General features: G+C 34.2%; 1 protein-coding gene and 1 pseudogene across 1 annotated transcript; one reads left to right on the top strand and one right to left on the bottom strand.

Moving 5' to 3' along the window:
- Positions 1 to 371: 371 nt before the first annotated feature.
- Positions 372 to 5901, bottom strand: LOC107812502 (poly(ADP-ribose) glycohydrolase 1-like; annotated as a pseudogene).
- A 2569-nt stretch (positions 5902 to 8470) lies between these two features.
- Positions 8471 to 15854, top strand: LOC107812499 (6,7-dimethyl-8-ribityllumazine synthase, chloroplastic). The gene is made up of 8 exons (XM_016637624.2): positions 8471 to 8665; positions 8751 to 8863; positions 9882 to 9977; positions 11117 to 11212; positions 11978 to 12056; positions 12946 to 12992; positions 14435 to 14494; positions 15316 to 15854. The coding sequence occupies exons 1-8, from the start codon at positions 8512 to 8514 to the stop codon at positions 15355 to 15357; spliced, it is 687 nt and encodes a 228-aa protein (XP_016493110.1). The 5' UTR covers positions 8471 to 8511; the 3' UTR covers positions 15358 to 15854.
- Positions 15855 to 16268: the final 414 nt, after the last annotated feature.

Raw genomic sequence — 16268 nt, forward strand, 5'->3', positions numbered from 1 at the left:
ATTTTTCTACTTCTCAAAATATGCTTCTGCTTCTCCTCGAAAGCACTTTTTTTTCTTTCTAAAAGTCGGGCCAAACACCTTAATTTTTGGCCCAAAGCACTTTTGGCCCAAACAATGTTGGCCAAACAGGCTATAAATCATTTTTCTGTAGGGATTCTCTGAATCTCACTTGTTACAATACTAATATAAACTTGACTATAAGTAACAATAAGTAAAACTTCATTTAACCAACAAGTGAGCTTCGCATGGCCATCCCCAAGTTCGAATAAAGCAGGAAATTTGCAGCAGTAGGTTGACAGCCAGCACAAAGATATAACCATGATGACACCTCTCACCCTCTAATACAATACAAAGAAGTGGCTAATACAAGGACCGTGTTACATTATTTAACATAAAATGCCCGGAAAAGTTGAATCATCATAGGAATTGTTGAGGATGGCATCACGAGAACACAATGATGGAAGGATCCAATTGAAGAAGCCTACTCTAGTTTCTCCCCTCGATCTCTGAGATGAATATTCCACCAACACATTCCAAAGCTCCCCCACAGTCCACTGATGTGAAACAATCCATTGAGTCACCTAGACCAGGTTTTCGACGAAAGAAATGTCACACGGATATAAGCTTCCAAGACTTGCAGGTTTGAGTTGTATGTTTTGGATAAATGCAAATGCATTCTATGCATGAACAGGAGATGTTTCTGCTCTGTAATAATAAACTAGTGTCCTGAAGCCAGGGTAAGATAGCTTTTCATGAAAACTAAACTGAAGTTAATGGTAAATTTTAACAACAAAATCCATGCATTTACCAATTCCATTCAACAGGGTGAATTTTTACCCTTCAGAAATGTCGGTAATACCAAAATTTCCCCTCACAACCAAAAATGCTTAGGAAAAGGTCAGGAGGGAAAGGTGAATGCATGATATACATGAGTTGATCAAGAAACACTAGGAGAAATTAAAAAAGTACCCAAGTAAATGTAGCAACGAAAAGAGGCACCCTCTTTTCTCTTTTCCCTTTTAGTAATTCATGTCAGCAAGCTTTCAGATTTCTTAGATAATAAACATTTTGCTTTAATCCTCAAGAGCAAACCAAATACATTTACTTTCAGACACTATAACAAAGATAAGGATCTTGCAGAATAATTAACAGATGACAGTACCTGGTCCAGCATCTGCAATGCCTCCAGACCAAATGTGTAATACAAGATGAAAGGTCTCAATGCCTGTAAGAGATGCAAGGAGACAATTGATTTCTTTTTACGAGAAAGGAAGATAAGACAGAAAAGAAGATGCTCAAAGTGAAAAGAACAAGGGAAAGCAGTTTTAAAGGGAAAAGTTGCATATCGTATCCAAAAGAAGACTATTTGAATTTTAACATCTTAGCACTTCCGAAAGCAATAAAACATAGACCATTACAAGTATCAAGAATCCAAAGATTATTCAACTCTAGTTAAAAACTACAATGCATACTAAAAGGGGGAGAGAAAGAGAATGCACCCAGACATTGAAAAGAAAGCACCAGATACGTTCATCCCCATGAGCCAATAATTCCCATGTAAAAATGCAGACAAATGCCGAAGGAGAAAGAACAACCTGAGATGCAGCAATCCATTGAAGCATAGCTTTAAGTTGAGGATCTCCCCCAAAAGCACCACAACCCCAATTTCCAGTCACAACCCCAATTTCCTGCTGATTGTCTAAATGTTGATGACTGTGTCCCTCTCTGATTAACTGGTTTTCCGATGTTTCCTCAGTTTCTTGAGATGAAGTTGAAGTATGACCAAGCGACTATTGGAGACAAGATCACGAAGAAACAAAAGAGCACGTCAAATAAGAAAAGCTAATTGAGATACCTATAGAGATATAGGAAAAGGTAGAAAAGGAAATAATAGGAGGGAGATTTAAGAACTTGACAAACTGGATATCCCACCAGAAGATTAACAATGGACCTTCCACCGGAGTCTTTAACATTTTGATCATGTTGAAGTCCCAGGAGGCCATCATCTTTGAGAAACTGTTGATACTGATGACACTTGAACTGATCCATGAAGCCACAAAATGCTTTGTTAATCTCCCTGTACAATACATTCAACTTATCATCATTCAAGCATACAACAACTAAATACTAATCCTTTGTAGCTGGACAAGAATCCATTTTAATGCATTCAACTTCTAGTCACCAGAAACTTAAAACCATAACTCAGTCAACTCATTCCCCAGTAATTAGCAGATATTCTTACAAAGTCACTCTATGGCTCCAAAATTGAGTATATCTTGCGGCAAATAAGGAGCATCCGACATGTACACTCCAACTTAAGAGGGAGCATTAAGAATTAGTAAAGGGAAAAGAAAATCAATTCCTTGTAAATATGGGAAAGGTTTAGAATCTCTTTAATTAGGAGTAGGAATTGCCTTCTTTTTCTTTTTGGATAGCTTGTAAACCCTATTTAAATCCTATTTAAACCCCAACATGCTTGGGGAATAATCAAGCTATTCTATTCCCAAAGTATCTGATTTTACTTCTTCTCTTTCTATACACTTCCTGAATGTCCACATTGCTATAATCAGCCAATGTACATCAACTCCGAACATAAGCTCATCGACTTTTGTTTCGCTCTCCTATTTGATCATGCCAGACCTCTAAACAAATTCCTTAACAGACAAAATAGAACCTAATTGTACCTAAAGGATAATCTAATACTTACAGGGTTCCGTGTCATATGTTTAAGGACCCAACAGACCTCATGAAAGAATTATACTCCATTTAAGCATCTCCAAAGAATAAGAAAAACTTCTGTACCTTAGAAGGCATTCAAGTCTGTACTGGCTCTTTCCCGGGCTGCACAGTGCATCTATTGCAACTATCCTAGTCTTACGCCTTCCAAGAACGTCCATATCCTTTTTGTCCACATAGTCACCATTAAATCGGAATGAAGAGGCATATCTTCACCAATTGAAAGACGTGAAATAGTGGAATTACAGTTAAAGGTCCAAAATGACAGCAAAAGATTGCCAGGTATAACTTGAAAACCTTCCAAGTACGCAATTGATTGTCAATCTAAACTTACCCGGTATAACTTGAAAATCTTTCCATACCAACAATTTCTACTGCTTCATTGTCTGCCATGCACGGCAGGAAAAGCATGCCAGCGATCAACTCTGGATTGATCATAAACCGAATTTCTTCCTAAACAGAAAACTACCTATTAGATATGGTAAGTTCACCTATAGGAATTATTCAAAAATCTCCAACTTAAAAAGTATGATGCACTGTGACAAATGAGGGACAAAAGCAACTCGTTTAATAAATTACTTTTGGCAAATTATTAATATTGGATAATATTTGGTTTACTGCTAGATTCAGAAATATGAAAAAGAAAATAATGTCCAGGAAAGAACCTGCACACAGCCCCTAACGAGAGCGCCACCTCCTAAATACATGTTAGCAAAATCAACTTCAATAGCTTCACGTGATTGATCTTCAATTAAGCCTGAAACGGTAATCTAGAAAGAAACAGAATATCAAAGTGTTAAAAATGAAACTTATAATCACCGGATGAGAATACGGTTTCACTTCTTACCTCAATATGGCAAAGGGAAATGTTGGACTGGCTCCAAACTTTTTCTTTTGGATAGGGAATACAAGATGGAGTACATTCTAGAGAAAGAACTTTGCGCTCAAAAGACACATAGCCCAGGGGCATAGATGAACATATCCTCCCAAAATAGTGAACAATGCACTTCAATTTATTTTCAACTTCTTCATAATGATCATGTAGACACCTGAAAAACATGTACGCCAACACATGAACTCCGTAAATTCGAAAAGAGAATCTGAGATATTTAAAGAAGATAGTGCAACTATGAAAGAGCACAAAATAATAGATCTCGGCGTACTACATCCATTAGAAGTGAAGGATTGATTAGACCTTAGTTGGAGAAGTGATTCAATTTTCAGATTACAACTCCTCATATTGAGAAATTTGGAAGCTGAGAGTAGATTGTTTCAGCTAAAACTATTGTCTACAAGATATTTAGACTTTAACATCAGAGGGAATTGTAGATAAAATAAGAAACAATTCATAAAGATGACCAAAGAAAATAACAAAATGGAGGAGTTCATGATAATTAATCTAGCGCGGAGCACCTACAACTTTTCATTACACTGTTTCCAATCAACCATTGTTTTAATCATTTAAAATACAACTGAGCATAGATGCAATAATAATAAGAGACAGTTGATGAAACATACGCAAATAAGTGATCAAAGTTGATCATTGGGAGACGTTTGGCACCTCTATTGCTGGTAGGAAATAGACAAAACAACGCGCATGCAAGGAGAGCGGCAATTAATTCCTGGAAAATAGATTCAAAATCATGATCATCCATGCTACATATACTTGTCACAGCATTGAATAATCAAATTCTGCTACAGAAATGACTACCTGACTAAGGAAGATAATGCCACTGTTGTGATTCCAACAACCGAAGACTGGTTTTCACTCCTCTCAAAACTCCACCATCTGCACTCTCATAGTGAGTTTCTAATAAAGAAGGCAATTTCAAAAGCAAATTAGCCAAGTACGGAACCACCTCTCCGAACCATTTTGCAGCTTCAGCCCTCGGAAGCAACTGCATAAACAATCCAGCATTTTGAAGACAACTAAATCAGTTACAATAACATCGGATAATTCTCCAATATATTTTTCCCGGGATAACAACACTTTTGGTCCCTCAATTATTGGTAAATTTTATCTTTTGCCATTGTGATAATATGACTAAGCACATTTAACCTTCAATTAATTAAAATATGCATTTTTTATCCCTTTATATAAGAAATATGTTATATAGAGATTATTTTTAGAACTACATTATCCTCAAATATGGAGTAACAATACAAACTTAACATAATACATGAGTAATTTTCCTTTTTTAAAATCATGAACTATATTATCCTCAAATATGGAGTAACAATATAAACTTGACATAATACGTGAGTAATTTTCTTTTTTAAAAATCATGGTGTCCAGGCCAGCTTGCGTGCACCTCGACTACACCAGGTACGTGCTACCTCACCAGTTCAGGTATCAGATAACTCTGTCTACCAAGGCTTGGACAGATGGGAAGAAATCAACTAGTATTTTCCCCTCTAGGATTTGAACCTAGACCTCATGGTTGTCAACTTACTCCATTGACCACTAGGACACATCCATAGTCACAAATGCATGGGTAGTTAATAGTATGTAATTCATTAAATTTGTTAAGATTATCAAAATTGTTCATTTCAAATTAAAGTTAAATGTGTTTATCCAAATATTACAAGAACCAAATTTTAAAATTTGTCAATTTTTAAGAGACTAAAAATGCAGATTTCTCCTCTTTCATTAAAGACGCTAATTTTAAGTTATATGCACTGTTGGTTCTAAATTCTTATGAATATCGACTACAACAAAGCCTCCTTAAGAATGTGAGAACTGTAATCTTGAATATAAGACTACAACAGGTAAAAGTATAAAAATTGGTACTCATACTAATTTATATATGTGAATGGACAAGAGAAGTTTACATCGTCAAAGAAGAGGGCAAAACCGTGAGAAGCAGAGTAAGCAATGGAAGAATTAGGGAGGGAAGAGAGCTTCGAATATCGGATATGGCGATGAAAAGGATTTCGCCTGAGTCAACGTTGCTGTGAAGAGGGCCTTGTGAGAGGGAATTGAGGGCTTCAACTACTGGAGGTGGCCAAAAAAGCGAAGATGATCGGAGTTTAACTGGCAAAAAGGGAAGGATTGACTTCAACTCTTCTCTCTTCTCCATTAGAAGAAGAGCTTTTTTCTCTGCTCCTCCTACACAGTTCGCTGAATGCATACACCCCATTTGCTTTCATTTCCCTTTTCCCTTTGCTTAAAAACTCATTGAATTATTGGAAATTATTTTTATCAAAATATAAATTCTCTTTCTTTTGTATCAAAAGGTCCGGAAAATAATATATTCACACAAGGACGAAACCGACAAAATGCACTAAATCAATAATCCGAGTCAAATCGAAGAAAAAAAACCGACTATAGTTTGATTTGATTTGATTTGGTATTACAAAAAAAAAATGACCATAATTAGTTTGGTTTGGTTTTAACTAAAAAATGTCAAATCGAAATCAAACCAACCCGACATTATATGTATACAAATTTTAAAAATATTTTATGTATAAAAATAATTATTGTAGTGTAATTTATAAATATTTCTTAAATTTTTTTATAGTTTTCTTTTTTAATATATTATTTCAAGCCTTGACTTAGTATTTTTGGATGGTCAAATATATTTTATAGCCCATAAAAGTTAATAGCTCAAATAAAGCACAAAGCTAATTCATATCAATACTAATGCTAACAAAAGAAATTCAATTCAATATTAGGAATGACAATTACGTTGGATATCTATTTTTTTAGTTGTGCATTGTTTTAGATACTGAAAATGCAAAATTTATTTTTTTATTATTAGTCGTGTAATTAAAACTTAGTACTTATTATTAGTCGTACTTATTTTAGCATAATTTAGTATTTTTATATTATGGCTTATTAATTAACAATATTTTTTATGCGATTTGTTGAGTATTTTAATATAATATCATGATTCATCTCACATTATTCTGTATTATTTTCTTGAATAACATCTTATATAGTTTTATCCTACTATGACCAAAAAAATATTAGAGTTCAAGTTATATATTTTATGCTATGAATATTTTACCCGAAAAATCAGAGAAAAAACGAGATTAAAAAATTCAACTTTATTGATTTGGTTTGGTTTATAGATTTAAAAATTTGAGATAATTAATTTGGTTTGGTAATTGAAAAACTCAAACCAACCCTCCCTATGTACACCTCAGACATCCTTTTAATTTAATATGCTTTAACCAAAACCCTCCTATACGATCCAATGACTGCATCGTATTATATTGTTTAATGAATACAATGTTTGGATAGTTGGTGTTCGTTGTTTCATAACATGTTACTTATATGTTGTATTATAATATATTATTATGTGAATATAATATTTGAATAGATTGTATTGTTCGATATAATTTAATAATATTTTTTATTATATGGTACAATTGTATCATATTGTACATGCAATAACTAATAAGTTTAAATACCTTTCAGCTTGTTTGGATTGTTGTTACATGTCGTTTTATAATGCATCGTATTATATTGTTTAATGAATACAATGTTTGGATAGTTGGTGTTCGTTGTTTCATAACATGTTACTTATATGTTGTATTATAATATATTATTATGTGAATATAATATTTGAATAGATTGTATTGTTCGATATAATTTAATAATATTTTTTATTATATGGTACAATTGTATCATATTGTACATGCAATAACTAATAAGTTTAAATACCCTTCAGCTTTTTTGGGTTGTTGTTACATGTCGTTTTATAATGTATTATATTACATTGTTTAATGAATACAATGTTTTGATAGATTGTATCGTCTGTCGTCATGATCTCACGCACTAACAATATGAAGAATAAACTTGCAACATCTAAGAAAAAATAGGATACATAGTAGAATTATTATATCAAAAGTAGGGTAAATGTTAAAATATGATTATTTAATAATAAGGAAGGGCAAAATGAAAGAAAAAAATAAGGAAAGAGCGCCATCACACCAAATTTGTCATTCCATAAAGTGTCACTTTTCGTTGTTACGTAACGATGGATTTAATGATACGATACAATAAAATTTAAGTAACAATCAAACCTAAATATTGTATTTAAAGTAACAATACGATATGATACAATAGGTAACGACCATCCAAACACGTTGTATTGTTGTAAACATTTGATTTATCAATAACTACTAGAAAAATAATTTATTTCCTAATTTGTCACCAATAAATGCCTTCTAAATAGTCTAAGCTATTATACTAATGTAGCTCCAAGTGAAATTGATTAAAACCAAAATCAACAAAAGAAGTCCTAGCATAAAAATAAAAATAGAACGTAGATGGAGACCGATAAAAGGGATAGAAAGATAAAAATAGCGGCAAACTAACAACAAATTTGAAATGGAGATGTCCAATAGGGTGAAGTTAAGTGGACAAATAAGATAAAAGAGAAAAATAAGATTTTGAAATAATATATTCACACAAAATAACTGTACCATACTAAATTGGTTGTTACACAAGATGACTTTTTTCATTCTTATATTATAATAAATTTAATAATACAGTATAATAAAATTTAAATAATAATTAAAATAAATATTTTATTTTAAGTAATATTATGCTAAATAAATATGCTTAGTTTTATAACATATGCAAAAAAAAAATAAAAATTTGAATATCGTAAAGGCATGGGACGGGCCGAGCAATTTTGGCGTGAATATTGCTCTTAGCCCAAACGGCCGTTCCAAGCCCAACTAATTTTTATTTTATATAAATATAAAGAAAGAAAATCAAAGTAATCAAATTCACATTTATCCCTAGTCCTAAGAGAGTAAATAATGGCGACTTCCGCTTTCGGACAGTGCAATCTTCTACCTCGTACAACAACTGTAAATCCCACACAACTGCACTCTCCTCTTTACTCTTTGTCTTTGCCTTTCCACAGACAAAGCATAACCTCTTCACCTGCACTATCATTCACCCAATCTCAAGGTCAAACGCTAATCTTCACCTATTTATTTAAAAAATTAATTTAATGTTCTTTGGTTTTTATTTAAGATTCTTTGAATTTAATTAGGTTTAGGGTCTGCAATTGAGAGACATTGCGACCGGTCGGATCTGTTTCAAACATGTGCTGTTCGTCAGTTGACTGGTTCTGTTACCTCTGCCAAAGGCCATCGCTTTGCTGTTGTCAGTGTTTCTCCTGTTTTACCCTTTCCTCTGCATTTCATTTTATGTGGTATTGCTTGGTTAGACGCTTAATTTAAGCTATGGCTGGCCTTAAATTATACTCCCTCCTTCCCGATTTATCTGGTGTTTGACTGGGCAAGTAGTTTAAGAATAAAAAATGACTTTGAAATTTGTGGTTTAAAACAAGCGAGAGCAATTTTTGTGGCTATAATTCATCTCATTAAGGGTAAAATGAGAATACGTGTCATTCTTTTTGCGATTGAAGGAGTATACACTAATAGTGTAAACAGTAAAAGAAAATACTCCATCTGTCCTATTTTAAATGGAAGTCTTTCTTTTTAGTCTGTCTAAACAGATTGATACCTTTGGTTTCTAGAGGTTGCCTAATCTTTAACATCTCGAATTTTCCATGGTCTTATGACATGACTTGTTTGAACCTCACTTAATATAAAAGCTAGTTTTTTTAATACAGGAGAGAAAGATGAAGGAACATGTGATAGTTTTACTCTCTCTTGTATAATTATTAGTCTCATTTAATTATTAGCAGTAAGGAAAGTTTTGGTATATATATAAGGTCTTTCGTTGTTTTTAAACTTTATGTCTAGTCAAATATTGTCACATAAAATGGGACGGAGGAAATGAAACATAAAAGTAACTTAGTATTTGCTGATCTTCATGCTATGTTAATCATTAAGGGCAAATTGAAATGTTAAAGAAAAAAAAAAGAGTATTCAAAAGTAGAAGTATGTCAATCATATTGGAATAGATTAAAAAAGGAAAGAGTGCCATGTAAAATGGAAAAGAGGGAATAGTAGTTTAAAGTAATGATTTTTCAATTGCAAGAATTAACGGTTTCATTTGAAAAAATAGTGAAAGTCAATTGATACAATTTGGGTTTGGTTTATAGTTTCGTTATGATTTTGGTTTTACTTGAAGTCATGTAGCAGTTGTCATTTTCATCAGCAATTTCCCTTATTGTGTGCTATTGGAAATGACTGGTCATCCGTTGGTTTTAAAGGTGGTTGCACGTTTCAATGATCTTATCACCAAGAAGCTTTTGGAGGGAGCTTTGGACACTTTCAAAAATTACTCTGTTAGAGAGGAAGATATTGATGTACGTTTTCGACATCTAATCCTCCCCTCCCCAAACCGCTTTTATTTCCTTAACTTCTTTTGTCAACTGCTACTTATCAAATAGAAAACAACCTTAGTTATTCCAAATTTGAAATACATTGGCTCCTAATAACATAGATTTGAATAGTAATATGGTGCAAACTTGGCTGATATTTTATGCACTTCTACTGTGCTTGGTAACACAGGATTTAAAATATTCAATGGTTATGCGGCTAGCTCCCCACTTGAGGGATTATATTGGGTATGTTGTTGTTCTAATAGTTATGCGGCTAGCAGACTAGACGTCCAACTTAATGTATTATGTCTATTTACTAAATAAGTTTTGTTGTTTTACAAGAACGTGGTATTTATTCTCCAAATGGTTTCATCCTAGTGTGGAGTCGATGAATACTAAGTGTACTCCCATTCTCCTCTTTCTCTCAATATATTTCCATATCCGACTGCTGCGTCATCGCTCAACAGAAGCATTCCCTAATGTTTTTTTCTTCAAGTATTGACTTGATGAGTAGCTGATGGATATGACAACCAGGCTGGCCTTCTGTGTTCCAGTGAAGCACTTTTAAATAGTTTAGATATAAATCCATCAATTAGAAAGATTTTTTTTTCTTTTTGGATCTATTTCTCTAAATGATTAAGATACGTGCCAACGAGGTGGATGCAGATCCCCTTCAGTGTGAATATACAGGGAGAAGATGATTGGCTCACATTCGAGATAAATGAGACGATCACAATCAGAAGTAGGTTAAATCCAAATGAATGGGAATTAAAAATAATGGTCACATGATTATGCTGCTCAGTTGGGTGCATTTATATAAGCACCACTTTAGTTAAAATAAATGAAGAAGTAAAGCAAGACAAGTTTGCATGGCTCCAAGAACTTGCTGTAATTTCCAGAAAGGGTCCGCTTTGCATGATAAATCTGAATGAGAGATTGATTGCTCCATAAAACCCCTCTATGGCATGCTATACTAGAGCTTAACGATTTACTTTGGGTTAATGGCACTTTTATGTTTTGGAAGATGTTGTATCAGAAGATCGAAAACAGAATAAGGCATGGTAAAAAGTTGTCTCTTCCATTTCATGGCATCATCTAGTTTTGAATTTGACCTCATAATGCAGGTCGTGTGGGTTCCTGGCTGTTTTGAAATCGGTGTGGTTGCGCAACAGCTTGGAAAGTCGCAGAAATATCAAGCAATACTCTGTATTGGGGCTGTGGTAAGGTCGCTTCAGAAGTTCAGGTCACCTTGTTTTTTTTCCTCCTATGTTACTTGCTTACTCCGAGTCTGTTTCATTTGATGGTCTTTTTGTAGATTGTTTATGGAAATATGGATGATTAAAGTTAGATGTTTTAGTTACCCTTTCGGTTTATTATGCTTTGGCTGTGTGTTATATGTTCATCGATTTTTCTTTGGTTCGCATCATTGTATAAGTGAGCTGATCTTTAGAGTTCCAAAAGGGGAAGCAGCTTAGAGTTTGATGAGAATAAGGTTAGCAGAGAGATTGAAAAGGCTCTTTTGACAAATCGACAAAATTATTAGATGCAGAAAGCTATTGAGCTTTAGATTCCGGACTGAAGATATGCTTGAATTCATTAAATGGGGCAATATTTTTAATCATTTTCGTAGATGTGAGGGAAGGAAAATCTTAGGATTCAGGTCAGTGTCTTCTAAATTTTTCTTTGTTGGATTTGTAATCTTTCTGATCAAAAGCTTAGATGTTTTAATTGAAAATAGTTGGGGAGGCATCTGTGAATTCAGTGCCTTATGCTGAAGTAAACTCATCCCAACATACTCATAAGCGTCTGCCAGACAAGAGACAAGAGATTGAAGCGCCTTCTGTTTCACTACTTATTTCTGTAAATCAAATGGGCATCTTTCTGCTTTTCTCGTTTGTCCGAATCATCATCTGGTCTTTCCTCTTTTCTTGCTTGCAATGTGAATCATTGTCTTTAATTTTTCTTTTGTGTTTTGTGGCTAGTAGATTAGAGGTGATACGTCTCACTATGATGCCGTCGTTAATGCTGCCACATCCGGAGTACTTTCAGCAGGTCTAAATTCTGGTGAGATAACATACTCCATTGTAGTCCACATGAGCAATAATCATTCTGCTAATGTTTAATCTTTCTGCAACTCTTCCGAAGTACAATTGATAATAAGATTTTGGAACATAGTTTGAGCTTCCAATGTAATATCTGGAATTAAATATGATGGTTGAATTAGAGGAGTGTCACATGAGTATTGTCCGACAAAGTGAAAGGCAAGCTCTATAGAACGGTTGTGAGATTAACAATGTTATATGGGATTGTTGGGCTTCTAATGTGCAACATATCCACAAGATGAATGTGTTAATGTGGATATTCAGACATACAAGATTGATAAGATTAGAAAAGATAATCGGCAAAGGTGTAAGTACACATGAAAGTAGGCTGTCTTTGGTCCTCAAAGGGATGACTGAGTGGTTGAGGCATAGTAGAACAACTTGAAAATCCTATGTTTGAATCCTAGTTAAGAACTATGTGTGAGTTCATTTGCTCTACTCTTGGTGTCATATTTACTCGGTAGTTGTGCTTCTGAGCGGTATAATAGGCTGCCCGATGAATTAATCGAGGTGCAAGGTGGTTTGGATACCTCCATTATTTATTTTAAAAAGGTACAAAAATGGTTGACATAAACCTCCATATATACCCGTTCATAGATGTGACAGTATAATGATAAAGGTGATAAACCTGAAATAACATGGAGTAAGATAAAATTGGTTCTTGGTTGAGAATTATATATGCTGGAGCCTTTTGGAAAAAGTAGTATATATGCTGGAGCAAAATCTACATCTTCCGTCAATTTTCCCAATAACTTTAGTTCTTTAGAATTTATATACCCTTCAACTATTGCAATTTTCATTTTTTCGTTTGGCTGATCAAACTAAAATCTCCCTTATGTAATGAGTTGCAGGTACTCCTTGCATATTTGGTGTTTTGACATGTGATACCTTGGAGCAGGTAAGCAATCGTCGTTATACACGAGCATATTAATACTGGTGTATTGGTCAGACACTTGAAGTGTCGTTTTTTTTACTTTGGATCCATCTTAGTGTCATCTCTTATCAAATAGCAGCCTGGAAATGAGGTTTTCTATGAATTGTATGCTTCCAAAGTAAGTTCTAACTATTTTTAGAGGTCAATTATCATTATTGTCCTAAATAAGTCTTTTCTCTGCTTTGTGGAGGGCAATCCTGAATCTTTTTGGTGTTCAATGGGTGATGCCAAGCACTGTAAAGGAAATGTTACATAGCTGGGGCGGTTTTCGTAGAAGAAGAAAGCAGAAGGCGTGGAAGTTCGCCCCGTTAGCTCTCATGTGGGTAGTATGGGGGGAGAGAAATAGGAGAGCTTTTGAGGAGATTGAGTCTCCTTTTTCACATCTTAAGAATAGTCTTTTATCTTTGATCGCTTTTTGGTGCACTCATTTAGCCCCTACTTGTATAGAAGATTGGGCGTTTTTTGTAGAGAATCATGTTCTGATGTAAATTCTCTACGTCTTTGGTATACTTCGTGTATACGGGAGTTCTCTCCCTTTTGATTAATACAATTTACCTTATCAAAAAAAATGTTAATAAACTGCCCCTGTTCTTCAAGATATCTCTAATGCTATATATATTAGTAATGAACAATGTCCAAGCGCCATCTTAAAATATGGCATCAGACTACTCAGTTCTGGCAGCGAGATTGTTTTTTCTTTAACAGGCCAACTGCAGTTCCTAATACTGCAGGAGAACTTCTAGAAAAGAAATTGGAAACACTATTCAATGAGGTGTTTTAGCTTCTTTGTCCATTGTATAAACTGTGGTTGGAGTAAGGAATTCACTAACAGAATGATCTAGCTGAGAGGTTATAGCTTGTAGCCTTGTACAGCGAGATAAAGGAGTTCGAATTTGGAGAGCTCATTGTTGTTCCCTTTACTTTATTAGAGAGAGAGCGTACAACTACCAATATTGGATGTGATGCTTTAATAGCTTTACTATACTTTAGTTTTGGTCCCAAACACTTCTTTATACAATTTTCTACCTTCACTTGTACAAAGAAATACTAGTATAAGCCTTAAGGTTCTTTTGCTTTACTTCATTTTTGGTGTTCTTTGCTATTCTGAGTACCTTGCTAGTTTGCTTGTTTCAGCTATAATTTATTCTTGTTTATCAAATATGCTAGGAAAAAATAAAAGTTCTTCAAAGTAGGATAAACCCAAAGTTATGCTCCTATATTCAACATTTTTTTATGTCATAGTTAGATTTGATAGTGGCTGTTCATTTTTAAGGATTTGTATTAACATATACTCCATGTAGTATACTCTCCATGGAACTAAATCTACAAATATTCTTCTTGGCTGTGTGAATCTATCTTTCTCATGTTGCGTCATGTATTCAGAGAAACCCTGTAATTAAATGCAGGCTTTCAATCGTGTCGGTGGGAAGGCTGGGAATAAAGGTGCCGAAACAGCGTTGACAGCTGTAAGTTGCCTGTGATTGTGTGATGATTATATTTTATCTTCAAAACTAGTTAAACCATGTCTGATTCTGCTCAAATTTGCCTGCCTTATTATGTGATAAAAGGTTCTAGACCAATAAAATTTATGCAAAAGGGAACTTATTGTCATTAATTATTGAAACTTAAACATCACTTTTGATACTTTCGAAGTTAAAGAAAGAACAGTCTTCGAATTTAAGACATGTTAAAATTTTGGTCCAAAGTTCAAGAACCTTAGATGTTCCAACTATGTTGCTTGGATCCTCCAAAAGTGCGGCTATATCGGTGTCGGATCCGACTGGTTCGGCTGGCATTGTTGGAGGATCCAAGCAAACATGGTGTTTCGAAAAATCTAAATGTAAGACACCTTATTAAGAAATTTTATGGGGGATTTTGTTAGAGGGAGGAAATTGATTTATCAGATGGATTCAATATAAAAAAAATATTTGTTACCCTCAAGTGACTGGTTAAAGGCCAGAAATTCAGGGAGAAGGGGAGGAGGTAAGACTTTTACCCTCTTAGTGAACTTTTGGACTGTAATACACTTGCATATGCAAAGTTAAATCTTCAAGATCTTTGAAACTGTGACAATATTTGGTTCGAAATGAAGAGTGAGCTCAGTTTCAGCCATGTACCACTCCTTAGTTTGAAGTGGAAGTCAGATTAAGGTGGGTAAAGAAAGTGAAGAAAATAGAGTTAAAATTGTGGTTGACATTCAAAACTGTTTGGTTCATCTAGGAGTCTAGGTTCTATTTGCACTTAATGACTGATATTGGATACTTATGTTGCGCGCTTTATGTTCCAGATTGAGATGGCGTCTTTGTTTGAACACCACTTAAAGGCTTAAGAGGTGGAGAAGGCCCTTCTTACGAGTTCACTGTTTCACCGCAAGAATGTTGTTGTGATTCTTACCTTTAAAAAGAAACTTGTTCCCGTCACCATTTGAAGTAGCTGCTCAGACTAATAAGGTCAGACATCTGGTTTGATTGAACCAAGCTATTTTGCAGAAAAATAAAGAAAAAGAAGATTCCTCCTCTACTTCTCTGCTTCCTTCCTCGCCTACTCTTTGCCGCTGGCTGTAATCCCTCTAAAAGTTTGTGGAGAAAACAATCTTGGACAAAGCTGCACTTGTTTCAAATTTTGTATTTTTGAACAATAGTACCATTTCTTTGTGCTGAATTTATAGACGTCAAATTGGTTCTGTGTGAATTGGAACTTCCGAATTGATTTGATCTCTCCCACCTCCTACGCAGAAATAGGAGAAAAAAAAGGTAATGAACAAAATGGGACAGTGGACATGTTTTTCCGTTTTGTTATTATTAAAATTTCGATATCTTTTTATGGTATGCTACTATACTGTTGTATGTTGATTATGACGATCTTCCTGTAGCGTATAGTAAAACTTAATTAGTTGTAAAAGATTTTCTAAACGGACAGTAAAAATCAGCTCATCCTCTGAATGAAGTAGGAACAAAGTGCATTGAAATAAGAATTTTGACATTTTTCTCGTAGAAGTTAACTCACCCTTTGATTCATTTCTCCACTGTTGGTTTATTCGTATGAATCACTGCTGCTCCTGTAAATGCCAATCCTTAGAGGGAACGAACGGTTCAAAATTGAAAATTTGCATATCGGATTAGTATTATTTATGACAATTAGTTTTCTTTGCAATCACGAACCAAGTTACTCATAATTCAAAAAATGTAAATATCCATTGCATTTGGAAACTTGAGGTGTAAATTATAATTTGCCTGGTCC

Source organism: Nicotiana tabacum, chromosome 24, assembly GCF_000715075.1.
Source record: "Nicotiana tabacum cultivar K326 chromosome 24, ASM71507v2, whole genome shotgun sequence".
Classification (NCBI taxonomy): domain Eukaryota; kingdom Viridiplantae; phylum Streptophyta; class Magnoliopsida; order Solanales; family Solanaceae; genus Nicotiana; species Nicotiana tabacum.